Here is a 27,698-nt window from a genome sequence, read left to right as displayed (position 1 = left end):
CGTACTGCGATTTGGTTGGCAAATACTTTTGGCAAATTCCTTGTCAACTTTCGCGGTAATTGAGCTTCCACCTCATGTTGCTGCGTAGGCCTATGCGTCCACGCCAATCTTGACATCTGAACGTGTCGACACAGCCTCCGGAAATCAGCGCACAGATAGCAACGGCAAAATAATGGGTTGTCCTCCACAACAAATTGAGCAAAATAACAGAGTCGTTGTTTTTCCAGATTTGCAGACAACGCGAGGAGTTTTCCAAATTTTTGTTTATTTGTGCAATAGGAATGGTGCATCACGTGCATCCAGTGGTCTTTTTAACTTCAAGGAAACGAAAGCGCTAAGACTGTGGGCAAGACACGTGATTCCCAGCAGTGCGGTGGCCTAGAAAGGACAACGTCCTCTTTAGGAAAAATCCGTTGGTGTTTTACCGAAGTGACAAAAACTTCAAAATCTTGCATAACGGATAATTCGAGATAAACGCATTTGAAAATACCAGCCTTTCCAATACACATTTTCGCTCACTTTTATGTTACGGATTGAGGAATTTTTTACAAAGTCCTGAAATGTATACAGACTTGGAAAGTGCTAATCCATACTTAGTTGCAGATATATTGTCTTAATTAAAGAATAATTCATTAATAAAACTTAACAAAGTTTTTTTGACTTCGTGAAAACTCAAAAGCCGGGAGGTCTTTTTTCCTATTGCATTGTACACACTTTTGTCACATCCTGAAAAAAATACGCTCTTCAAGAAAATTGCGCTGCTGATCTACAACATTGTTCGCATGCACACAGACTTGTGCATATATCGTCTCTATTTTTGCCCAGCTAACGATGTGACCTTTTGTCGCTTCCTGAAAACAGAAAAAACAGAGACCACGCTTTTTGTTAGTTGTTTGTTTACAGTTACTAGGAAAGAAAACAACATTTTGTTTTGAAACTGTTAATTTGTTCTTTGGATCAAAGGAAGTAAAATAGTAGGAAAAACTCCAGATCAAAAATTATCGAATTTCCGGGGTTTTGCCACTTCGTGAAAATACCCACGAATAGTACCACGACTGCGAAAAAAACCCAAACTGCAGAAAATAATCCACGTTAACACAGAAAGTAAATCCCATAAAGCTTTCCTGTGTACAAAAAAGCAAACCAAAATTCAAATCAAAGGTGATGGTTGGCTCGCTTTCTGTTAACGCCACGAATGAATTTGGTTAACAATGGCGACCAAGCCTTCGTATAAAGTTTGTATTTAACACGGTAAGATAGCTGCCAGTGGGCTCAGTGATCTCTGTGAGCTGAGTAAGGATTTACCTTCTATGGGAAGTCTGTGCATTAAAGAAACAGACACAGGAAGCACAAGTACCTAGCCTCGATTTTGTGACTTAGCTTTCCATCATCACATAGCCCTCAACTCCTTTATTTCCGTTAATGTATTGACAACACCTGTTTGTTTTCTTGATGCATTAAGATTTTCAATAACTGGGGTTCAAATTAATTTTGGTAATTTATCAACTCCAACTCGAGTGACAATTGATGACGAAATATAGATATCCTGCCTAAGGAAAACATCAAATAAAATGTGTTAATAAAATTACTTTGTTATATTATAACTTGAGACAATTCAAGGGAACAAAATTAATTACTCATAATGATATTGTATGGCATTACCAAAAATCGATACATGCACATGTACATGTAACAGTTTGCTTACGGAAACACACTTTACAAAACAAAAACACAACCGACATTCCATTCTCTATTCTACTACTTAAAGCTGTTCTCGCTTGTCAGTGGCTCACATGAAATTGTGTGCGGACCAGGCACGACAATTTTCAAAAAGGCACCCTGTGTGTTCGTACCTGAAAACAACATAAAGCACAGCTCAAGTAGCGAGTATAACATGTCCACTAGATTGTACAAACTAGTGTAACTTACTCTTTGGTATCCCAGTTAGGTACAAATGCTTTACAACGATTTTGAAAGATTAGCTTTATTATTGCGCAAGTCCAATTGACAGATGATTGCAAATTTCAAGCCCGAACTCCAATCAAGAATCTTACGAACTTATTTTTCTTAATAAAACACACTTCATATCTATTTACACAATATTCAACAACGACTTGCAAGTACTAAAGTCTTTTAAATGTTCTATTTATGTAAACACATTTAGAAAACTGCAGCCCCGTTTTGCTTGTTTGTCGCATAATCAGAGTGTTAAGTCGTGCAGGGAAGGCTGTGTGCACCTCGATTCGGCATGTAGTCAGGATACCCGACCCGATGATTCTGACTACCCGACGAATCAAGGGTCTGGTATCACCCAATGTCACGTGACAAGGACCGGAGAATTCCTCCACTTTTCCGGAAATAGCCGAAATATTCCGAAGTCGTCCCGTCTACATTCTGCAGGTTCGGATGGTACCGTTGATGTTCGGTTATTCCCGGTCGGGTAGATGGGCTTGTTGAACGTAAACCGTCAACAATCATGCATTGGCATATTACAGCAATGTTACAAATAACTTACTTGTTGGTGTGTGGGTGGGTGTGGGTGTGTGGAAGGAATGTTGCCGTACAAGAATTGATCAACTCAAATAATTTCAAAAAGCTTATGTATGATTTTGAATTTTCTAAGATTTTTCAAGTGCGCCTCATTGGGGAACACTCAGCTGACTTGAAACCCACCGTGTAAGGGAATGAAATCGAAAGGATCCGGGCTTTCAACTTGTCACCTCTGACCCCTGCGTCATATCTATTTATATCCCTGGGTGATACCTGACCTAAGATTTTTATCAAGGGTCGTCAGGGAATCTTTGGGCAGGGAACCAGACTATACGGCAAGTATGCATTGCTTGTAGGCCTTCAGAGGGCGCTGCTGATGCCAGTTTGTTGCAAACCAACGCTGAAGCAATTAACCGAAGCTGTAATGCACATAGTAAGCTATAATTTGTGTAAAGCACAGCTAGTAAGTTGCAAACAAATATTTGTCAGTACCACGGGTGATGTAATGAAGCACAGTTTTCTCCTCTAAACAACCAGAAATGCCACTTGGTTGTGTCCTCTATTGGCACCAAAACTAGGTCAGGGCCAACAGAAGTACACCAGGAAGGCAGCAAATACGTTGTTTTTAAACCATTTCCCAATGAGTTTAGTAGAAATCTTGGAAAACTCCAATCTTTTCGGAGCACCAGAAGATAATGGACGTATTCGGAAGGACTTAAGTAAGAAGAGTCATTTCAATTATCAGCTAAAGACTGTATTCATCATGGCGGGCTCTCTTGTGTGAGACGAACCCTCCACCATCTTGAAATTGCTTATGACCGAGATGCCGTCGCGCGACCCCTGAAACTGATCTTCTGTGACGTTATCGAGTTGTGTGGACAGGGAGGTGGTGGAGCGGCCGATGTCGCCTTGCTGACCCAGCTCTGAGGCGTCTCCCTCACCGCCCGCTGAGAGGTGTTCACCGTATTTCCGTTTGACCAGAAACCAGCACACGATCGCCATGGTGACAGAGATGACCTTCAGGCCCGTGGATAGGCCAAGATAACGGTAGAAGTATTGCGCGTTGTCGTACTCCAAGCAGGAGCCGCGCTGGTCGCTGCACGTGCGCTGCCACAGGATGCATGAGCTGTCGATGGTGGCGCCATAATAGATAGGCGCTGGAATGTAGCCTGAAATCAAGACAGAAGGATAAACCGCATCAATAGATATACAAACAGCTTCAATTAGACAAACGAACAAAATAGAACAAAACAAACAAAAAGGAATGCTTCAAACCAGCGAGACATTCAGATTACCCACTGAGTGCATAGATTAATCTCCAACTTGTCATGAGGTATTTGTCATTAAGTTTCGAGGGTATCACACAAATGTATTTTATCTTTGGCCAAAAGAAATTACGACATAATGAAGTTAGGACGTACACGTGACACTGAGGGCACTTCATCGTGTTGTGGGTACTCTGGAAAAATAATGTATATCGTAGGTGGCGCTAGTTGTGTTGCGCGACCCGGTGCAGGCAAATTCGGACGCATCAGAGATCACAATTTGGGGGCGCTCCAGAGCTGTGTACCAGAGCTGTTTTAAAGCGATATACAGCTCTGGTTACTGCTCTATAGAAAGCTCTGTCGTGTACGTAACATTCCTTAAAAGGAATTATCGGTTCTGCGCGTCTGCCAGTGCTCCCACTCTTTCAGCCATTTAGCTGAGATAATGTTTCGGCTTTAACGAAGCAACGAATTACTAAAAAAAAAAACCCACGCTGGCCGACAGCTTTTACTTTAAGTCAGTACACGTCACGTCAAGTAGTCTAATTCAGCACGGTAAACTAACGTCTTGTTAGGGCCTCCCCCCAATGATTTGAAAGAAATGGAAATGCCTACCGAAGAGTCTAATGATGACAAACTGAAGTCCAAGAGCAAATGGTCTTTCTTCCTTCTTCACGCTCCTAAAAATGACAAATAAAAATAACGTGAGAAAGTACCTGCAGACCGCGACCTTCAAAAACCTGCAGATGCTTAAACACTGGCACTAATAAGGCTGCATCCGAATCTGTTGTCTGGAGCTACGTCTAGGTCTTCCCTCCATTGGAAATGTGTGGAGACGGGTAGACAATAGGCCTAGCCGTAGCTCTGGAAGCCAGCTTCAAACATTGTTAAAGCAATGTCCGGAGAGGCATATAGAATAATCTGACTTGAGGAAAAGTGAACATGAGTTTTGTTCAAGTAATGCCTGAGACAAATGATTTCAAGTTAACCGCCAAATGTAACAAGCATCGGCAACCAATACCTCAGTGTGGTCATCAGTGCTGGCATCTGCACCACTGAAGTCACGCAGACCACCACGAGCAGCAGGCAGATGAACGGAATGAGCTTGGAGCACTCCTGGGCACACTGGCCCGTGATGCCGCCCTCCAGCGACTCGCCGGCGTAAGTGAACGTCTGGCCGTCGTAGAACACCTCCACGCCTTCGTTACGGAAGTGCTCCTGCAGATGAGCGCGGACGGCGTGGTTTGCGTCGCCAGCGGGGACGTTACCCGAGGCTCCGGGGATGAAGTTCTCGATGCAGGAGCAGTTGGTGTAATTCTGGAGAATGACAGCGACCGACTGAGAAAATTAACATTTACAAAAACCATGATAAAAATACTAAGTGATTTGGGGGGTATCTTCGGGGAAAGGCGAATTCAATTTTTTTTCGTGGCTAACCCTCATAAAATTGAAACGAAAAGTGGTCTCCTGGCCATAATCTTGAATTTCCAATGAAAAAAACAGAGGCCAACCTCTTCCCGAGAGTCACCAGGCGGCGCTATTTTGGTCTGATTTTGCACTGTTTTCTATGGGCGCGTATTTGGTGTAGTGCCACCGTAACACGTAGCTATCGCATGAACGCCATTTGGGTGTGAATACGCTATGTTAATGCACAGGAGCATGCGCTGCGACAGGCACGCGCACCCGGTATGCCTACGCCTATGCATTAACGTTCACACTCGAATGGCACCCATGATGATAACACCTTCGTGGCCGAGTTCTCCGTCTTGCGCCGCTACGCGGCGCTACACAATCTTTGCTATAAAACACTGAATGACTGAGGCGGTTCCCTGGGTGAGGTCCCCACGCGCACATTGAAGCATCTTTGACCAGGGCGTTTTAAAACTGATGCACGCGCTTCCATAATTTAGGCACGCCAGTGACAAGCGCCGTGGGTGTTATGTTGTCGCAGCAACTAGCGTCTCCTCGGATTAGATTATAAGAGAAAATTGGCAAGTGTGGACAACTACTACTAAAGGACAGTTGACAATAATACTGACCACCAGTTCCCTCTGGCCTTCGAAGCCGACGTCCGGCGGTAGGTTGTGCCGCTGCACACAGCCGGCGTGGCACGCGCTGAAGTACGTCAGGCCGTTGGAGCCGCAAATCGGGTTGTAGTCCCACTCCTGGCACTTACAGAGGGCGTTGCAGGAGCTGGTCAGGTTGACATTGTGTGGGTCCGCCGGTGGTTGCCAGTTGCTATCACTGAATGGGTTAAAAAGGCGGGAAAATGCATAGTTGCTTGTGTACTCATCGTATGTGCTTTATGTTGCATAATACACGCCATCTGGATTAAAGGAAGATAGTATTGTAAGATTGCCAATCGAATGCCATCCTTGTCGAAGAGGGGATGTGTTGCAGGTTCTAAGGTCTGCTGCACATTTCGTTTGACCAAGGATTCTAGGATCCACGCGGTGCTTGTGGTGCTATGTGGCGCCTCGATTTTGTGAAGCGTGTCATGCGTGGATTGTAATCGTTTGGTACATTCCTTTAATCACACGGACTCGTTCCGAACTTTTTTTAACAAGAAGCAAAATTTGCTCAAAAACAACCTTTCTCGAATTATCTCAAAAACACAACAAAAATAAAACAGAAACTCATCGAAGGGCAACAAACCTGTGGAGAGTTAAGTATTCGAATCAAATTAAAAGCAAATTAATTATTTGAGTTCCTTGCTTTTGTAATTAGAATTCCAATTACCAACCATGTGTGTTAGAAAAGCATGTACTTTGTTGGGAGTTAGAGGCTCTCTTGTGTCCACAATGCAGTTATAAAAACAACAAAGAGTTATCGACGCTTATGCAACAACTTCCTTCACTATTTCACAGTGCACGTGCTATCAACGTGTCTGATGAATATTCATTCACAGACGACGTCATCACCTTTCGATGCTAAGTCCGCCTCTCTGGGAAATCCATCGACCCACAGACGTACGTAGACAACATCCCTGGCAATGTTAACCTAAGTAGCTGTTGGCAACGACACGCCCTCTACCGGAGGTCCCATCACGGGCTGGTGCATGTTCATTAAAAGCCCGTGTTTGAGGATCGCCAGTTACGTAATATCCAACAAAGGCACAGTGACAGAGCTGTTTCAGCTTGTGTTGGGAGAGTTTACACTCTCAATCAACAAATCGAATGTTCGACTGAATTCCTTCCTCTATGGGATTGACTTAAAGTTCAAACTCGTATCGAAAGTACTCGATAAATCTTTCCCACAGAGCAAGAAATGCGTTACCTATGAGTGAAATGCAACAGACACAACGTGTTTTGTAAGTTTTATGTAAAGCAGTAACTTTCCTCAAGCGCAAATGTAGCTATAGCAGGACATGTTTAATAGCTATTAATTAAGCTTGAAAGAACCTGGAGAAAAATTACACTGATGCTAACATTTAGTATGGCTAGGGTGTTACAATCTCTCCATGCCAGGTAACACAGGTAAGGCGAATCAGGCACACAAAACTGTAACGCTTGCCCTAAAGCTGACGTTCAGTCATTAAAAGTTCAAGCCAAACAAAATGCTTTTAAAAAAAGTGGCGAATAATTTATTCGTCTGAAGAGAGGGGAGTTTTTCTGAAGCAATTTCGCTACAATTTCCACAAAAATTGTCTCAAGTGGAGGAGAGTCCCGTGCAATAAACTCTAAAGTTAACCTTAAAACCCTAAAATGTTCATTATTTCTTTTCTGCCAGTTGTAAAATAACAGGGAACATGGGGCGGCAGATTGTGAGCAGAAGGTGACTTTCAAACCAAACTCAGGACGCGGATGAAAGCTAAACACAGACAAAGACAATGGTGTACAGGGGACAAAACCCTTCCAAAAATCAACTGCCACGGACATACAAACTCTGGCATTTCCCGCTTTATCAGATCCAAACCTCATCCAATATTGCTCATGAAAATGTAATTTTAAAAACTAAGCAATTCTGTCACTGACTGTACATGCACGTACGCCAATTGTTTACCCTGTGGCCCTCTATAACAATTTGTTATATTCTGCAGAGCTGAGAACTGGCATTTTGCCGTAGGCTACACTGCGTATACAAAACCTTTACACCCTTTTTTGAATCGTGAGAGTACATTGAATTTCTTTTGAAGACTTGCAGTTGGTTCCCAATAGAGCACAGATTTGTTATCTCCGTGTACGAGTTAGTCGCCTTCTGCAAACGAATGTTTGTTTAACCCTGTTAGCAGCTGTAATCGTGGCATCATGTTTGCCATTAATACCCAAGTCCAACCTCTAAATTTTGTTTGTCGCATGTGTGACGTACAAGACCTTTCAGCAAACATGACAGCTTCGTAACATTCCATTCATAACCTGCCTATATGTGGCACCGTCACGTAAGGCACGCCAGCGCTATGCCCCTTTGGAGCGCAACGGGTCAATGAACAAAATCTGCGATTCAAGCACCTTCCAAATAACATCTACTAGTGCAAAGATACACGGAGTTGAAGGTGTAGTGTTATCTAACCTACTGTTGTGATCGAAAGTCTACACACTTGAACTCTACGTGTTTATTTACAAATTTGGAGACTCTGTTCTTGGCAACTAATCATCTGTTGGCGGATGACCAGAGCATATTCTGTACTTCAATACTTTATGCTGAGGTTCATGGGGGAAAGTGGCTGTGCTAGAAGATCAGTTACAAAACAATAATGGTTGATTTCAATCGATATTATTTCAGCGTTAAGCTTTGTTGTTCAACAATGTCAGATTGCAAATTGTCGACCCCAACTGTATTAAAGTATACCTTGTATGAGCACTGCCATATGTCTGTCCCTATCTACCTTTTGGTAAAAACTAAACATTGGTTTATTGTTGGTCTCGGTCTTGCATGTCGTGGTCTCGGTCTCGACCTGCAAAAGTCTCGGTCTTGAAGTCCTGGTCTTGGTCATGAAGGAGTAGGTCTCGGTCTCGTATGCCTTGGTCTCGGTCTCGGACATCAAGGTCTCGGATACAACACTGGTGTACATATAATATAAAATTTCCAGCAAACCCTTTTGCCCAAATTCCTATATCCATGTAATCCATCCATGTAAAGTCCTAGCCTATGCCAGCACTTTCAACCTTCAAGCTGATCCTATTCTGAACCTACGCCAAGCTTGTATTGATGCCCGACAGTGGCTCGTAAAACTACGGGCGACTAAAATCTCACACAATTATCAACAAACAATAATAGTACAGAATACTAAAATACAACCTTTTGTCGAAGTATTGGGGCACAGAGGTAAAAATGGAACCAAAAGAAGGGTGATCTATTTGGATACAAACAGTGTTTAGCTTAACCCAATTAATGCAGGGCAATATACTTAACTGGGAAATGTTAATCGACTGCAGTGATGCTAGATGCCATCAAAACTAATCCCAACCACCAGTGCCTTATCCCCGAGATGTATTATTGGAACAAAACACCGGATGTAAAAGACTGGGATTTTATCCGGTTTTTACATTTTTGTTCCTTTTGTTAACGTGGGACTCGACGATGGAATGAAAATCAACACCGCTCCGATGAGGTTTCTCGCCAAAATAGTAAAAATGGAGTGAATCAGACATCATTATCATGAGTCGACCTAGCTTTTTACCGACCTCTTTTAAACATTAACCAAAAAAGGTCAGAGTCCAAGAAAAGGGAGAAATTTCTCGTTTGACGCAATGTGATCAGTATAAGACAGCACGAGGGGGTACGGGCGCTGTTGGAGTGCCCAGTTCGCATTTAATTGATTCACAGTGGTTTCGTAAAACTGCATGGCTGTGCAAGCGCTGGCCTACCACGGGGACGTTCTGTGACGGGACGGCCAAATGGTTGCTCCCTTAACAACGAGAGACAAGTACGCAGGGACAAAACAGCGTAGCTGGAATGTGACTCTGTATCACGAGACTGTGACTCTGTATGACGACAGTGCAACGCTGAGTTGGATTTTAGTTACTAAGTAACAAATCATCTTGCAATACTTGCAATAGCAGGCAAGGTCAATGTTAGACGGAGAAAGTACATGTACATGATCAATGGTGGCTCAACCCACAATCGTTTTTAATTAACTGACGTTTGGCATTTCCCACAAAAAATATGATCATCAGCCATTCAGAGGTGTCAGCCGGTTCCCAGACTTGTAGTGGTATCCAAGGCAACGGCTTGCAGCCGTGGCGTGCTGATGGCAAAACGCGAAGCCTCAGCCACCAAAAAAAAAAAAATCCTACCTAATCCTACCTAATTATTAGCGCTGTCCGAATAAGGAAACGACTGGAATGAACACGCGTGTCCAGGGGGACGCAAAACCACTATTATCGGCTTCGAGCAGAAGTACCCTCCCCATCGGTTGAAAAGAGCCATATGGGTGGGGGGTGCTCATTTTGTCGGTAGCGATGTGACCGGAAAGTGTGCATTTCATAGTCGTTTGTGAACCAGTAGCCTCTGATCAAGGCGCTCGCGGCGAAAAGAATAGTCAAGACCATGCGACGAACCGCATGCAAGCCCGAAAATAACCATGCAGTAGCCGAGCTGTGCGTGTCGTGGACTGTGCGCGCCGTTGCAAGCGCCTTTGGAGCTTTGTTTCCAGCGGTTTATCTGAATTATTCAATTGCTTATGTTATGAATTATTCACATTTCTCTGAACCAATCGTGTTTTGTGGGCTAAGTAGTCCGAGCATGCTAGGCTACTAACGTTAGAGAAGTCGCTGCAGAACGATGCGGCCTAGTATTTGAAACTTTTGCGATATCCAGTTCGAAGATTGACAAATGTGCCCCGACCCTTCTGAATAGCCTTCACGGCCAACATTTGCTGTAGTTTCAATTTGTCGATCGGAATCCCAAGCTTCGGGGCTGCTTATATTGGAGGCAAACCTGGAAGAGATTGTCGTCTCTGTCAGAAAGGACGCAGTGTTGCGCCATTGTAATGATGAATAATTTATTACACGCGAGACAGAGGCGATCGTTTTGATTGGTGGAGGCTATGCATACGCATATAATCGTATCTGCTGCAGATACTGTAGCACATGTAAAGAAAAACGTAGGCTACGTGGGGCAGAACTCCAAAGGCGTGCGGGCGTGCAGTTCGTCTTGTACATAGTCTTCCGTCGTGCGTTGGTTTGGTGCTTAAACTAGTCTCCTGCAGCTCCTCGCTCTTGAGTGACTATCCATTTCGCCGCGGGCGCCTTGATTAAAGGCTAGTGAACTAGCGACGTGCAGTTCCTAACCAAACAGCTTGTGTTGCTAGAAAAAAATTCGCCCCTCTTGGTTCAACTCGGGGCTCATTGGCCCCGAACGATACCATCAAAGAGAACGGAATGCAGAAGATCGTGGAAGATGTGGTAAAAATATTTGAAAAGGATATTACAATTATCTGCTACAGTCTGTGCGACAATGCTCTCGCCAAAAATCCTTACAGTGGTTATTACAAACACGAATTTGTTTCACTGCAAATGTCGCGCAGGTTCTCTATCCCTCCAAAGATATTACAGAGTCGTTTACTATAACAACAAATTGACATTTTAACCCTTTGGATCACGCATCTGTGTATCACGCAAAGAGGTTTACTTCGTTGCACGACAAGATAGTGAAAAGGAACTAGAGAAATCCTTTTGCACGCCTGATATAAGTTGAAAGAGTGATGAGCTTTACAAATTCAAAGCTTTAATTTTGCACTGATGAGTCACTGGAGGCTGGCTGTTCAAATCAATTATGCAGTTCAAAAACGTTAATATCTCACGACACCATCACTTAAACTAATCCCACATTTGATAAAATATCAATTGTTCGTTTGCATAACGTTGCACTAGTTTGGCCTTTAAAGTAAAGCTGCAATAAATTTCACTTGAACACAATTCTCGCCAACTTTGCACTCTTCTTCAATGTATGAATTTCATTTACATTTCTATTTGGGAAAAGCGCACTTTTTGAGCACTTAATATTAACCGTGCTCTCCTGGTCACCAAAGGATGCAATAGCTGTGATGTAATTAAGGGAAGACACATATAAATACATAGGCTTTTCCGTTCAGATTGTGAACCCCAAATCCACTAAAAACATTTCTGACAAAAGGATTGAGGCTGGTATAGGAAAATAAACATTAAATCAGCAAAGAAGAGAAAATGTAGACCAGGAAAATCTACAGGTTTGCTCGTGAATATAGAATACTCATTAGCATAAAAACAAAAAAGGCGAAATATACCACCGAAAACAGTGAAACAAAAGTTGAAAGTAACGCCAACTTAGACAAAAGGCGCATATTGAAGGTTTGTTTAATTTCAAACCAAACTGATTGAAGCTACCCTTAAAATAATGTATCATTTTATGGGCAGTGATCAATGCCCCTTCTAAGATCATAAAAACATGTCATGCAACTTTCTGTTTCATTTAAGATGACGGAGGATGCGGGTTGATGTCTGTGATGTCGCCGGAATCTTATGGGGTAGGAAGTTGGAGATCGGACTATTTTTATTGTTATTATAAAGGCCTAATATTTTGTCCAAGAACTGACCATCAAATTTTATGAAAGGATTGAAAGGATTTGGGTTGAACTTCACTTGTCGGAATACTTCAAAACAGCTGCGGTTGGAACAAACAATGGTCAACCACAAATGTCCGTATAACCACAGAAATTATGAAAGCGTTTCACGTCTCCGCACAGTTGTGCATACATAATTTGCTGGCGTGGCGAGTGTTATTTTGAGCAACAACAAAATCATTGTAGGTCACGATCATACAACGTTGATTATACAGTTTATCCCACACCATTTCCCCCCATTGCAAAAAGGACCTAAAAAATCACATATTCAACAGTTCACAATACTCTGCGTGTATGGAAGAAAAAAATAATTGTGTGGCTCCCAGTGCAAAGGAACAAAGTCCACTCAATCTGTCGTGACAGGACACTATGGCATTATGACGCTCGGTCCGATAACGTCTAAAACCAAACATGCACTCCAAAATTTCGAGGAAATCTTGCGTGTTCAAAAATAGTTTGAGAGTGTATTCATACATATCAATGGCTGGGAAATGTCACAGGTGTTTCAAACAGATTGCTTTGAAAATCTTTCCTTTTTAAAAAATAGATTTATATTGACGTGCATTTCACTTACTATTTCAACCGTGTCACAATCTTAAAAACCTAGAGAACCTACAAATAAAATTACCCCTCGTTTCATCTTATAAAAAGCATTCTGAAACATTTTTTTGTAATTTCAAAGGAAAATACAACTTTGTCTTTTGCCAAAATATGATTGCAATTGCAAGTATGTTGGAGAAGAGAAACATTGCATCATTTCGTTATTTCAAATTTATCTTGTAAGTTTTCCCTTTTCATTTGGTGGGAGCTGCATTACAATTTGTAGACGATAGCTATCTCTGTCTCGAAAATTAAAAACAAATTCATATAATCTAATCAGCGTTAATGCACTACTTCATATGACCGTAACTTTGCTATTTATACCTATATGACCGTGTCTAAGCAACCATTCGCGAAACACGTTCCGCATTAGTGGTAAGAGTGAGTCACATCGTTGAAAAAAAGAGGCCGGCCATGTTTGTTTCACGTTTGCCCCTAGTTGCGCGTTGGTTTCTGATTTTTGCTGATCAATAAAAACACGTTTAGGGGTTGCAACTAGATTGACCTAGTTAACTGCTACATACTTGATTCTGTATGTCACGTGTATGATAAATGGTGTTTATCGACAATTCAACTGACAGGTAGGTTATAGACTACATGTGTAATAATTTTTCAGTTGCCTGTTTGGAGACAATTTCACACTCTGCTGACTTACACGATTCGAGATGACTAAATTTCAAAGGTTTATTAGTTCAACATGGCAAAAACGAGACATGAATGACATTATGAGCCCTTATAAGAAATTAAAATGGAAGTAATGACTTACGACAAGAAACAACTTGGCTGCTTCAGTGAAAGACACATTCCAATTATTATTTTTTGTCCCGTATGTTGTTTCCAGTATCAATGATCCTAATGCAACTCTGCCTACAAGGGGGGCATACGATGTTTTCAATATGGAACACCCAATGTGATTTGAATATGATAATTCAAGTGTTTATGAAATCTAAGTGTCCAATATAATCAATGACGGTTCTGGTACCTTGCATACATGTAACTGGGTAGAGTTAATTGACTAGAACGTAGCATACACAAACAGACTGACACAAATGACGGCTGATGAGTATACTCCAATATCTACTGCATTCAACTGGCAAGCGTGCCTTCCAACCCCAACGACCTGAGGAATTTTGGTGACTTCGGAAAGTCGATTTTTGTCTGCTTGTTCAACTGTCCGCCCGTTGTTAAGTGATTGATGTGATCAGTGTTGTATTCGAGACAACTTCCCCAATTTCAAGGTCAGGAGAAGAAACTAAAAAGGTATTCATTTCAAACATGTAAAACATGATCGTTTGAAAGGTTTGAAGGTTAAAAGTACCATTCAGACTGAAATTATTGGGAAAAAATAGATCTCAAAATCAGAGTCTTACTGACTCGAAAATAATGCAGCAGTATTCTTTTCCCTCCAACTATTTGCTTCGTCCCTGGACTTATTTTGTTTATCTGAATATTTAAATAATTGATTTAAAGTGAAACATTAATGAAGTCCGTGACGTTGAAAAGTTTTACTTCATCACCTCTTGTGAGGATGTCAACAGAAGAAAAATTCATGTATAATCCGCAAAGGAGCGTAATTTCTACAAATTTTGCATTGCGGATAGATTTCTGAGTGGCTTTTAAAGACAGGACGTACTACATTTTGCTCTGTTGCTAGACGCCATTTCAGCTGCACTGGTCGTGGGCACGGACCTGACTGTGTGATGAGATCGACTGAAATAACGTCTATTATGTCACAGTATTACTGCCTGGAGTTGTCTAGTCTTGAATAGGCTTTTCTCCCAGAAGTCACGAAAATTACGAAAATGACAAATTCATGGTCACAGTAAGTTTTCATTAGTTTGATTAGCCTACTGGTCGAGAACATTAATAAAACCGAACATTATTTACGGGAAGCAAACCCCGTGGCAGGACAAACACAAGGAAGTATGGGAATGGTACACTTTGTGATTTCATCCTTTAGAGCGATAAAAGTGTGTCCGTATATACTTGTCTATTACCTGTCTAAATTTCACTGTTTCATTGTTTCGATCACTACACCCTATACACGATGTACATGTACGCTCAAGAGCCTCATGCACACTATGTACATGTACATGTTCAACTCAATGCAAACTTCAGACGCCTCGCGTTTTAACAGCAGTCACAGGTAAAATGAAGAATAAATTATTATGACAAAATGTATTGCCGAAGAGCAATGACACGAAACAAGCGCCCCTGTGGCAATGCAGTCTGACAGTTGACCTAGAAGAGTCAAAATTATGCGAGAAACCGAGTCCTCTGGGAACACAGAATACAATATAGCCTACATGTGCAACCAGAAGTGCGCCTATTTTGCAGGTATTTTTAGGTGCGAAATAGGCCCAGTTTGTTTGCAAACTGCTGTCTCCCTTCCTGAAACGACAAACGACACGACTTACATCAACGTTAGACCCCAATACACATTGACAGAAAATTTGATTGAAATTCCAGCCCATTTATCATGCATCATTACTTTTTGGTACTCACAAAAAAGATGTCCGTGGCTACACTAGTCACAGTATAGGACAGAGACATGAAATATCGCCTTCTTACCCATAGATGTACGATGTCGTCACTCCAGCGAGTGGCAACGTTGGACAAGAACCCGGTATGAACACGAATCCATACATGATCCCTGAGGTGAGGGTGAAAATGCATAAAACGTTTATGGTAGTCATGAGGTCACGCTTAACCCGGTTTAGGATGATGCCACCGATGACCACGCCCACTGCGCCTACAGGCACCAGCGTACCTGTGGAATTAAAAACAAAAATAATTTTAACCCAGTTTAATGCCAGTAACTAAGTTAACAAATTGGTTGAAGACTCATGGTTAGGAAAGGCAATAATTTCCTCCTCTTCTTCCAACAGGATTGGGGCGTCCTTATCCATCAAGTTATTTCCATATTTTTCACAACGTATTCAAATTTTAATTTTGACAAATAGTATCCGGGAAACAACAGGGAAATGACAGCCTTTGTACCTAAAATCTTTTATTGAAAACCCATATTAAAAAGGAACAGACATCACATGTAGCACAAACTTAAAATGACAACTTTAATTCAATTCTAATTGACGGGGGTCGGGCCCACCTGTGACCAGGTTTGCAGTGGACGCGCTGAGATTGAACTGGTACTCGATAAACTTGGGCGAGAATCGGACGAAGCCTGTCACGATGCTGAACTCCACTGCAGACGCTACGTTGACCATCATGTAGATGGGGTTCTTCAGCAGGCTCCATACTGCACGGGGAAGGTCTGGCAGGGGAACAATCAAGTATTTGTTTTTCCAAAGCAGCGACTTGAAACGAGCTGCAATTTCAATTGACCTTAGTTTCATTTCTTGAAATGTTTTCACAAAGTGCATATTTGGGGTTCAAATTTTGAACATGAAAATATGAAAAACTGAACAGTGTCTTACTGTTCTATTCACCAAAAAAGCACCCTCACTTGTCTGGAGAAGCTTGGTCAATTTTTTTTAAATGCACTTACAGTTCATTTGAATCCAAATCGATTTAACAGTTTTCATCAATTGAAAACAATTTAAACATACTCAAAAAGTAAATCTAAGAGAAATTCATTGCATTGCTCCTTTAATTCCTTACACGGTGAATTCTTACATCTTCGTCTGCACACGCATCAATCAGTTTGGTACACTGCAAAGACTGGGGTGTTAAGTTTAACATCCCCGGTGTTATCAGAGGGCTACATCAATACTTTTCACTGGTCTAAACATTTAGGTGTTATTTGGTGTTACTTTTAACACCCTCCAGAGCATTGTAACTGGTGTGCAAATTAACACCAGCGGTGTTAAAGTAACACCATACGGTGTGGTCATCTGATAACACCAAAAAGAGTGGATCTTAACTCCACAGTTTTTGTAGTGTACGTACCAAGTCTTTGCAAATACACGTAATAACATCGTTAAGTAACTCGCAAATGTGAAAAGTATTAAACCTGATGGCATTAATGTCAAAATCGTCTGGTCGAATCGGCAGGCCAGTTGAGAATACAACCCATGCCGTGTGATTCCATGCGTACTGTGCAGGTCAGAGGTCACGGATTGTTCAAGGCAGCCCTTAAGAAAGGGTTTGAAAGCAGGAAAGTATACCAGGTACGAAATGGGACAGAGGGGTTACCCCCCCCCCACAAGTGCAATCCCTATACACACTCCAGCCTATTGTCACTTAACACACACCCCCCAGATGTCTGAAAAGAATTCCTGAGATACCAGTATAACAATGACCAACACAAATGCGGGGGGAGGGGTTCTCTCTGTCCTATAGTTTGCATCAAAATAATGTAGGAAGGACTGGCTATTTATGGAACAGTCTCCCAGTCAAAGTGGTAGGGGCAAAATCAACCGACACGTTCAAAACCTATCTTCATTTCTTTTGGTGTAATATAGAATATGGGGGGGCCATAAAGGATTCTACTTATTCTACTCCCATCATATCCTAAGTGTAAGTACTATCAGGGCCAACATTAACTGCTTTGAATATCACCCGGTATTACCTGCCAACCGCATCTGGCAAAATGTCTTCAATGTTTCAGCAGCTGTTCACGTGATCGCAATCACAGATAATGAACCTGTTCACGTGACATCTTAAAGGTCGTGAATCCCACTTCGAACGCTAATCCAAAAGACCCTAGTACATGACCTTACAAGTAATAAGAGCTTAACTGTTGGCAATAGAACAGAGTGACTGTGACCATACATGTACGATTACAAAAGGCATTATATCCGGTTACACATTGTATTTGGTTGGGTTTTGAGCGTGCCCGCGAAAGTTCGGAACAAGCCGTCAATAGTCAACATCGTTTCGTGGTAAATCTGTTATTCACGTACCAGTTCATTGCAACAACGTCTGCAGGACAGTTGGGGGGGGGTGTACGTACCACGTACGTGAGATTATCACGTTATTGGGATCACTAGGATAATGTGTGGATAAGAAAGGGAACTTACTTTTTAAGGCAACCTGACTGAAGGTCATGAGGACCTGCCGGCTGTCGTCCGACTCCGATCGGATGGAACTTCCGTCGGCCTGGGCCTCCTTGACGGGCTCCTCGTCGTCCGAGTCGGGCTTGGGCAGGCGGCCTGGGAAAGCGTAGACCGGCACGGCCGTGACGGCGATGAATGCGGCGCAGACAAAGAAGCCTAGCCACCATGCTCCAAGCCACTCCGGGTCGCTGGCAGACAGCGACGACGAGGAAACCACGTTGAAATCGACGTACAGCCCGAGAACGAGGAAACCAACCAAGAAGCCCACCCCAGGACCAATGACGGTGGTACAAAAGAATATTGCTAAAAGAAGAAGAGAGAAAAATCAACGTTCCACGAGTTGCGCATTGGACTTCTATTCTTTGATATCCATTTCTTTTACAGTTTTGTGTCTGAGACATGGAGGATGTCTCTTGGCGTATGCACTGAACTAATGTGCAGGATTAAGGACGACACTTGGCAACAGGTGGTGTCCAATTTCATTTGTAACTCACCAAGCTTTATGTCCTGGGAAGTCACAGCGCAAAGCTACATACAAATAGCTACCACGGTACTTTATTGGTTGATCAAGAGAGCTTGATATAAGAACTTGGAATTGGAACTATGGGTTTTTAAAATGAAATATCAGACGACTGATTCAAAACTTGGATTTCCTTCTCCAAGAATGTACTTTAAGACCGAAACAAGGGCTATCGAACATCCAAACAAGGTACTGAAGTGGAATTCAAAATCTGGTTAGCAATTTCATGTCTAGAGATTGAAATAATCGATCTTTAAAAAAGGAAGGGGGATGTGTCTTGGCCTCTTTTCGTGTATCATAATAAACAACCCAAAGCGGATGAAAAGGAATAAATTAAATATTAATCCAAATGTAAAGATAGCATAAGAATGCAGTTTGAATATATAACTTCGATAGTAAACCATGGATAAAGGGCACAGACTAGTGGTATACATTGGGATATTAATCACTGGTGAAGTTACGGATAAGTAATTTGTTTTGTTAAAAGATTTCATTTCAAGGCTGGTCAAAGGTATGTTTATTCAACTTTGTTTAGATTGCCCCTCCCTGGTGGTTTTGGCATTGCTTCATTAATAATATCAAATTGAAAAAACACTCCTGAACATTGGAACACTTCAGGAAATCTGAAGGTCCATTTTAATACCATTAAACCCAGCATACCAAAAGTCCATTCCTGAAGAAATGGCACTACAAATGGGCAATTACGTCAATACTTGATGCGCCTGCCATCAACTGACACGTTTAAACTGCTGCATGTGCTTTGCTCCACAGTTTAGAAACTAATACTTCTTTCTGTCTTATCCATGTGAAAAGATTAAAAACAAATCCTTCATTGATGTTGATAAACGTATTTCAAATCCTTTCGACCCAAAGATTGTTATCAGTGGTGAGTTAAATTTGCTGTCACCAAGCAACTGTCCCAAAATGGTTTCAGTGCGCGACCTTGACGTCTTCTTTTTCGGGGCACTGGGTTAGCTGCGTGCATATTGTCGGTCGACACGGACAAGGGCCTTACTATGGATTGTGTAAGTAGGAAACTGACGAAAACCTCCATTGTAAGTCTGGATTGCCAATGAGGCCGACTTTCAACGTAGCGATGAATGAAAACGCTGTAAATGCATGATCTTGAACCTCTCAATGCAAACTTGATTGTGGGTGATGGCATTGAACACTGTCCCCAAATATCTGTTTCCCATTGACTGATTTAACAACACCTTCAACAACAAAACCCCTTTCATTAATCTACCACAAAGCTATACACCCCCCCTCCATCCTGTTTAGACGGTCCTTGTAATGTGGCAGCCATACGTGATAAAATGCTCTCCTCATTTCTCAACCAAAATTTCTCTTAGTGTTTCTGTCTTCCTCGTTTTCAGTTCTATTAATCCTCTGGTTCTGATCTTCGATTAAGAAACTTATTAGATTGCTTACATTTGGAGGATATCACCGCTGAATCTGAATGGTTGACGTGCATATATAGGCTTATAATGATGTATGTATCTTTTGCAGTGTTCATTTACATGTACATGTATAGACAAGGTCTATTGCAATAAATGATGCAATTTCGATGTATGGGCCTATTGAGGCTTATTTTTTACACGCGTGTATAGACATGTATGTGCACTGTTTTCGAAGCCAATAATTCTTCAGATGGGCCGATTGTTCCGTAAAAAAACAAGAAGGCCTATTTCATTTTGAAATTGTAATTTACTTCTACCAAAGTACGGGAGGCAGAAATGTTGGATGGGATACTAGCTAAACGATTATGGTTGCACGTAGTATGGAAGACAATAGCACGTCAGGTAAAGTGGCTAATTGAATGTCGACGAATGTAAGGGCAGTTGGCAAATGACGGCACCTATATTCATAATTTATATCAGGTTTGTGGCGTGACATTTCGAAACCCGCAGTTTTGCAAATGGCGACCCGCATAATTTTAGCTCCTAGGATAAAGTATGCACATGCATATACATGTACATGTGCGTGGTTGTAAAATTACGCAGTGTGTGTATTGTCAGTGTTTTCACGTGAGTTTAAATGGGCAGAAAAATCAAATGACTGTCAATAAGACCTTTAAAAGGAAACGGGTAAATGGTCCAGAAATTAACAGGGTCATTATTAAAACTAACACCAAAAGTACACCCAACATGGCTGCAATGTAAAAATCCTCCAAATTTCAAAGTTAGACACGTCTTTAACTGGGTGTTAAGGTTAAAAGAATTAAAAGAAACAAATAAAATCGCACCAAACACTTCAATAATTAATACTTAAAACTTTTTTGCAACAATTATTGATTGGCTATACGTGGGAACTCTTGGTGATGTACAGTACGTGTCAGAAATATTTGTATGTTTCCGAGGCATCTATCCAGCTGAGCAGGCGTTTACTGGCTGGTTTCATGAAAATTCAGAGCACTGCTTTAGAACTATATTCTTGTCAAAACTCAGTGTCCTACTATTACTAGCGACTAAGTTATATACTGTACATACCGGTCGGTACAATATTTGACACCCTCGACTCGCACTCTAAAGTCACAAGTTTTGATCAGGTTGCCATGGGGACAGTTCTGTCTCACTGAACTCTAGTCATAAATTCGCAAAGCTCGGTTCCTGCGTCCCCTCTGCGATTTTTCGGCACAACCCTAATTTAGTTCCCAGGACTTCTGAACCCAAGCTAGGACCAAATTGAATCTGTAAAATGTAACAGCCCCACCGTTTTTGGCACCGCATAAGTACCTGACCATCTGTATATAAAAGAAACAATCTGGGCAAATCGGAATTGGCAAATTTCATTTTCAGGGATAACCTCACAGTGACCTGAGAAACAAGATGCCATATTTCAGGAGCCCAACGTATTTAAACATGAATACGTGTGCACAGTTGCAGCATAATACATGTAATAATGTTGTGCAGCTGTTGAAACAGCACAAATGAAAGGTACGTAGGCTTAAAAAAAAACTGTAAGTAACCTGCGCGAATTGGGTTAAAAGGCGCCATTTTGTGTATAGTCAGCAAATGCAGTCGACTCTCGTCGTTACCAGAATGTACATGTTTATACAGTTCATGCTACTGTTCGATATATTGGACAGCTGTGGACAGCACAGCTGTGGACAGAGTTGCGACAACTGCTGTAGTCATTTCTGGGTACAAAAAAAGGATCAGTGTACATGTACATGGCCTTCATGATGTGCCACGCGGTGTTCATTTAATCCAGTTTTTGTCCATGTAATGCAAGATGACGCAGCTCTTTTGGGCATTTGCATGTTGGATCGAGAGAGAGACTACACTAGCACGGCAGAAAATAACAATGGCCAAAACATACCGAGTGCAGCCTAAAATTGTTGACAATATGGCAGATCTGGAATGAGAATTTACACAGAGCAGCTCAGAGATTAAAAAAACCTCGCTAATTAAATTTGTGTGTTAAGCAAAAAATAGCAGGGGACCAGTCACGAACAGTAGACCGACACAAACTGTGACGTTTGGGAAGTAACGAAGCTTCTGCTTTATTTGCTGAGCAAATTATTTTATGCATTTGGCATGTTTCCCAGCTTAGCATCTGAATTAAGCTGGCCCTTGCTAGCTAGCCTACTTGCTTTGGTTTTGCTTGTAGAGTACTGGGTGGGTTTTGGAGGCCCATCGTGCACCAGTGAGAGGTTTACCCTAAAGGAATGGAAGACAATCCCATGCCATTATGACCATCCATTCATGAAAAAAACACATGCAGCTTCGGTTTGTCTGAGTTGTCGTTTAGCCGTCAATTAACCTTGGGAAGGTCAAATCGACCTCTTTTGTTATTAGGAGCGCTTTGATATGCAAAATATGAGGCTCAATATAAACGGAATGGGAATAACCATCTAGTGGCGGTAAAAGAACATGTAACATTTTGTTGAAATTATTCTGCTGTATTCTCAAAGGGTGCCACATTTTACACACATTTGAAGTAACATTACATTAATTGCGAAATCAAACTAATCGAGACTCCAGTTTGACTGAAGCTTTATCATCTGGACACAAGCATGTGTCTAAACATTGGAGTCGATGACTTTTGATTCGAATCCTGGTGGAGGCGGGAGTCGCAAGTTGTGGAAAATCGATTCTCACTGTTTTCCCCAAAGCGCGCCTGATTAATTTCACCTAATATAAGGCCAACACTAAACAGTATGAAATATACTTTTTCTTGGTTTTTTGAACACAGAAGGCAGATCTCTAGGGATGGGAGAAAATCAAAGTCACCACCTCGTCGTTTGCTTAAAGCATGTGTGCCACAACCTTTGGCTTACTTTCAGTCTTGAATTTATTTTCCATTTTTGTAAAGCCCAGGCAACGGTAAGAAGGGTGATGTCAGCGTCCTACATTCTACGAGCTTGGGAAGTGAAGTGCTTGTTGGCTGTACCATGACAGTGTGCCCAACAGCTTAAATCTTAAGTGTGAAACCACGACATGCACTAATTTAAACTCCCCGGCCCAGAGTCTGAAATAACACTGTTCTCAATCGTTGTCCAGTTTAAATTGATACTTTTCGTGGTCGACATTTCTTGTTCTTGCTTCGACTGACAAAGAAAAGTTTCATTTCGACCTGGACAATGACTGAGCCAATTTAAAGTTAGATTTGGAGTCGATTTCGGGTCGATCTGGCCCTGGATCTTTTTTTAAATGTTACATCTGCCAACAATTGGTAGTCCAATAGGAATACTCACCTAGAAGGATGGGTGCTTCATTTTTGCGTACGTAGTCGTCAATATAGGTCGTTCCTAGCGCAAACATAGAGGTGGAGCCGGCACCAATAAGAAGCATTCCGGGGATAAGGAAGGCCAAGGCTGTTGTCACGGGCTCCTGAGAACCCTGACACTCCCCGCCTGGGGCCTCGGTGGGCTGCGCTGGGGCGGCCCCAGGGTCCGAGCACAACAGGGACTCGGTGGAGTTGTCCGAGGAGTGTACGGCGTAGTTACCCGTGACGAAATGGGACAGAGGCACAATACAGGCTCCGAAGGACATGACCCAGGCAGACAAGGCGATCCACTGGGGCCGGTTTGCGGAGGGCCGTCCCCCGTAGTAGCTGGTAAAGACGACTAGCAAGGTCCCGATGTCGTAGCAACTCACCACAAACCCTGCAAAGACACACAAGCAGACTTCAACTGCAATCCATAAATTATAGCCCGTTTCCCCCTTCATATAGGCCACATTATTTGCCAGTTCAAACTTTTAACGATGCAAAACCAAAATTCACCTCTACAAAAAATGCTGCATTCTCCACAATTCAGAATTCCAGACAATGTTCTCAGAAAAACGAAAAAAAATTGTGCTCATTTTATCAAGGGACTGTTTTCATTTTCTAGTAGACGACACCAGGAGTGGCATTAAATTTAAAAAAAAACTATTTTCAGCTTCAACTTGGAATTCGTGTCAACCTCATTACGAAGTGGCTGAAGCGTCATGCGCATTTCCCCTAAACACATTCTTCACATCTTCCTTCGGCAATTGTCAAATCGGATGTCACAAATCACTGAAATGACATAAGGCTGCGTAGTATACCCAGAAGAATTACTACAGGGGTCCAAAATCTTGGCAACCTTATCGGAATGTCTTAGTAAAGAATAATCGCCACTCGCCTGGGCCCACTTTACTTGCCCTAAGATTAGCCCACACTGAGTATTTGCTCCCCGCTGGTTGAATTTAACAAGCATCTCCATCCGTTGCCATGGCAACGGACCCCTATGCAATAAAAGGCATCATTGACGGGAAATGGTTGCTGCAGAACTGAAGCAGAGATTTGTGTTAGCACGGCTCACGAAGCCGAGAATTATCAAAACGTAAATGTAACACGGATACCTTCATTGTGAACGTAACAATGGTCGCTCAAGGAAAAATTATCCGTTTGTTTTACAACAGCTGTTACAGCCGGTTCACATAATAATAATTGATTCGTGTTGACAGTACTATCCTTGTAAAAAGAAGCTTAGGTATACAAGTACGCGTAAACAGTGATTTTTTTAAATAAAGGACAACTTTTAAATGTGTGCAAGAAAAGAAAATAATTTCGAGGTACATATATCATTATATCGAGCCTAAATGTTGTTAAGGCCACATTTAAAAATACCTTTGGCGTCGAAAGTCTGAATTCTGTACTGTATACAGTGCGGTACAGTAAGCCTTTGAACATTCGTGGTATTTCATTATATTGTAATACACTATTATGAACGTAATATTTTACTTTCAAAAGGGTGTGGTTTTTGAATGATGTCCGCAAACACAAAATGATTGAATGGGTGCAATCTTTCACGTAGGATATGGGAAGATATCTGTCACACTTTATTTGTTGCCAACTTGCATCTAGGCCTAGATTTTATTCGTGACTTTTCATGTAAAGTGAACCCTGCATAACCTGCAGTGTGGAATAAACACTCTCGGTGTCAAGTGAATGCCGACGGTGTTGAATAAACACCCAAGCTTTACAGCGTATATTCTACAGTGCTAACAGGATGTACCTGTTAGCGTGCTGCTGAAGTTGAAATTCCGCTCGATGCTGGTGACGATACTGCTGATATATCCAATCGTAAGTCCTGCCTCGGCCAGTGAGAGGAGACTGCAGAATAGTACGAAGAACCTCCCGGTGGCTAGGCTCTGTAGACACCGGGGTCTCCAACAGCAGTAACCACAGGAGTCCTTGTTCTGTTCTTGGTCGGCTGCCAGCACGTTCCCATTCATCACCCCATCCACGTACACTTGTGGCACGATGTGGTTGCGCTTGGGCGAGCTCTGGTACGGGGACCCCGTCACCGAGCTGACGGCAGCGTCGACTACTGGGGTTGACCCGGGGAGGGCCAGGGGCAAGTCCCCGTCGTCCCCGCTGGCGTCAAAGGCAGCGTTGGAGTAACCATTCTGGAGACCCTGTTGACCGTTAGCGGCCATGGTGCTCAGCCTGTTTGTTGCTGTGACTCCTTCGTACCTGCTCCCAGAGATACCGTATCTAAGACCATTCAGGCCTGTGTGTTGTCATTCGGCAAACAATCATATTTAGATTGCACAAAGCTAAATCCCTCAGGTTAAATACTGCTCTGATCCCGGCTTGCATGTACACACGTGTACATGAGTACACGACGACCGCACATAGAGCTCAAAGCCTACACTATCACCCGTTACTAGGTGCAACACTCAGCGCAGTTATTCCAACTCGTGGTTTAGTCGTATCTTTCCACAGGAGAAAACCGTAACTCCTTCCCCGTAAGGTTCACGCTGTACGCGCGCTAGATGCTTTTACTAGGGATGACGCATCAATACAACACATGCAGCGAGTCCGTGATCCGTTTTATGTCCGCACAGGCCTTACAGACTGGCGAAAATTGCTCAGCACCGCGCAAGCATCTCACAACTCACTGATAAAAAGCGAATGTTAATCATTAATCGCAATCGGAGTCAACGAGAGCCTGTGCATTTTGCTTGTGTAACACTGGGAACGGAGGGCTCATCTCGCGGCCAAAACCTGGGAGGCGTAATATGCACGGAAAACTCTTTCACATCAGGTGGTTATGATGCCTGCCTGCTGTGCCATCCGTGGACGGACATGAATAACCCTCTTGTGATGCAGGTGAATGGGTTCGGTCATGCGCGACGCGTATATTGTGTCCCGCCGTATGGTTGGGCACGCTTGCACATAAATGATGAGGGGCAGGAAAGTCAGAAAGTCCGTTGACTTGGTATAGCTTAAATAAAAAAGGGCTGTTTTGGCAACCAACCCAACAACATGTTCATACTTTGTGCGTGTGCACGTAGGCCTATCTGCAAGGCTAGGGTGTACCCTACGTATCGTAACAATTGTCACTGCCCAATGCTAAATCGACAGCGAATAAAGGACCCGACTCCTCTTTGACCAGTGACCACTATTTTAAGATATACATGTACTTGTGTGTCATCGGCTCAGACTTTGACTTAATTTTATTGCATTTCTCGCCTAAACTGAGCAACCATGTTTTGAATGAATACATCTGATGAAACTGTTTCTTTACCTCCGGGTGGAAAATTCCGGGGTGCCTTGCAAGAATGATTGTTCCGTTGGAGTAAAATATTTTCTAGGTTTTCATATCTCTGCAAAAATCACCGGTCAAAAGGGAGAAATGTCCCACGTATGCAGTCATGCTAGTCATGCTAGTCAGGCATCTTTCTCTTCCAAGACAATATGTCATAGGTCACCCAAAAGTAATCTGTATGTGTCAACAGCAAAGTCTAAAATGCAGTAAACTATCTTTAAGTACATGTAGGTCCGCCAGAGATATTATATACTTCCTTGATTTTTGGTGTTTGTGAAAATTGAATAGGTAGCCTGTTGACCTTCCCGGAAGTTCCCAGACCTGTATTAGTGGTTCGATGAAGTGACCATGCTCATTTTCACTCAGACTACTGACGTGCTGGGTACTTTATCGTAACCCAGCTGCATTGTACGGAAACGTGTACAGGTCCCTCATACTTCTGACTTTTTAGGGTTAAGTGTGCAGTAATGTTCGCATGAATTCCTTTAACAAAAATATCAAAGGAAAAAGAATGATTTTAAAAATCGTTGAAAGTTCATTACAAACGAATATAAAACAAAGCACCAATTTACAATAATTTAAGTTACCAATTACTACATAAAAAGTTATCATAAGTATTTTAAAAATCCCAAAGTTCCTGAAATGTAATCTTATGGAAATTTATTGATGCCGTCAACTCCAGTCCCTTTGAATATCAGTAGAAACAATTGAAAGTGTTTGATATCCTTATAAACACTTAGCTATATTTTATGAAATTGCTTCCTCTCTGCAGATAAAAGTGTCTGTGATATAGTGTGATGTGATTTTGTTCAGGCTTTATGGCTAAAAAGTTTGACAGATTCATAAGAGCAATTTTCAATCAGTTTATTGACATTTCTGTTAATTTAATCTGCGGAAAAGGTGATTAATTAGGATAATATCTCTGCCTTTGCTCTATGCAGGAATGAAAGTGCACTTCTCGAGTGGCTTTGCATCTTCGACACAATGGTAGGGAAAATTGGAGCGGTCTGTCTGAGTCAACCCCCCTCCCCCATAAAAAGAAAATCATTATCCATTCCGACACACTTTTTTACCCAGGCAAAACACTGATTAGCCCGGACGAATCGCTAATCTGTTCGGCGAAACACTAATTTTCCCAGGCGAAATACTTATCCGCCCTGGCGAAATAGCAGTTCACTTTTTTCAGTCATGTCCTAAATACGCTTCCGTAGTACTGTTCGTAATAAACGCTGTACAG

General features: G+C 42.2%; 1 protein-coding gene across 1 annotated transcript; it reads right to left on the bottom strand.

The window, feature by feature from the left end:
• Positions 1–1,354: 1,354 nt before the first annotated feature.
• On the bottom strand, positions 1,355–26,080 carry LOC110985765 (solute carrier organic anion transporter family member 5A1-like). The gene is made up of 9 exons (XM_022247060.2): positions 24,923–26,080; positions 23,135–23,545; positions 17,880–18,218; positions 16,007–16,171; positions 15,469–15,667; positions 5,795–5,999; positions 4,777–5,072; positions 4,371–4,435; positions 1,355–3,659 (listed from the first exon to the last, which is right to left on the bottom strand). Exons 1-9 carry the CDS (start codon positions 25,344–25,346, stop codon positions 3,232–3,234), a joined length of 2,532 nt encoding a protein of 843 aa, XP_022102752.2. The 5' UTR covers positions 25,347–26,080; the 3' UTR covers positions 1,355–3,231.
• Between the last annotated feature and the right edge of the window lie 1,618 nt (positions 26,081–27,698).

Source organism: Acanthaster planci, linkage group LG02, assembly GCF_054643075.1.
Source record: "Acanthaster planci isolate LZ-2023a linkage group LG02, COTS_SCS, whole genome shotgun sequence".
NCBI classification, from domain to species: Eukaryota; Metazoa; Echinodermata; class Asteroidea; order Valvatida; family Acanthasteridae; genus Acanthaster; species Acanthaster planci.
The sequence above is the reverse complement of the archived record's forward strand: the minus strand, read 5'-3'. Positions and strand labels throughout refer to the sequence as shown.

Coding starts and splice junctions, on each gene's coding strand:
- LOC110985765 (XM_022247060.2), bottom strand. CDS start 25,346: ATGGCCGCTAACGGTCAACAGGGTCTCCAGAATGGTTACTCCAACGCT. Junction 6,000..15,468: donor ACGACATCGTACATCTATGG/GTAAGAAGGCGA, acceptor TAACCCATTCAG/TGATAGCAACTGGCAACCAC. Junction 5,073..5,794: donor AAGGCCAGAGGGAACTGGTG/GTCAGTATTATT, acceptor GTCATTCTCCAG/AATTACACCAACTGCTCCTG.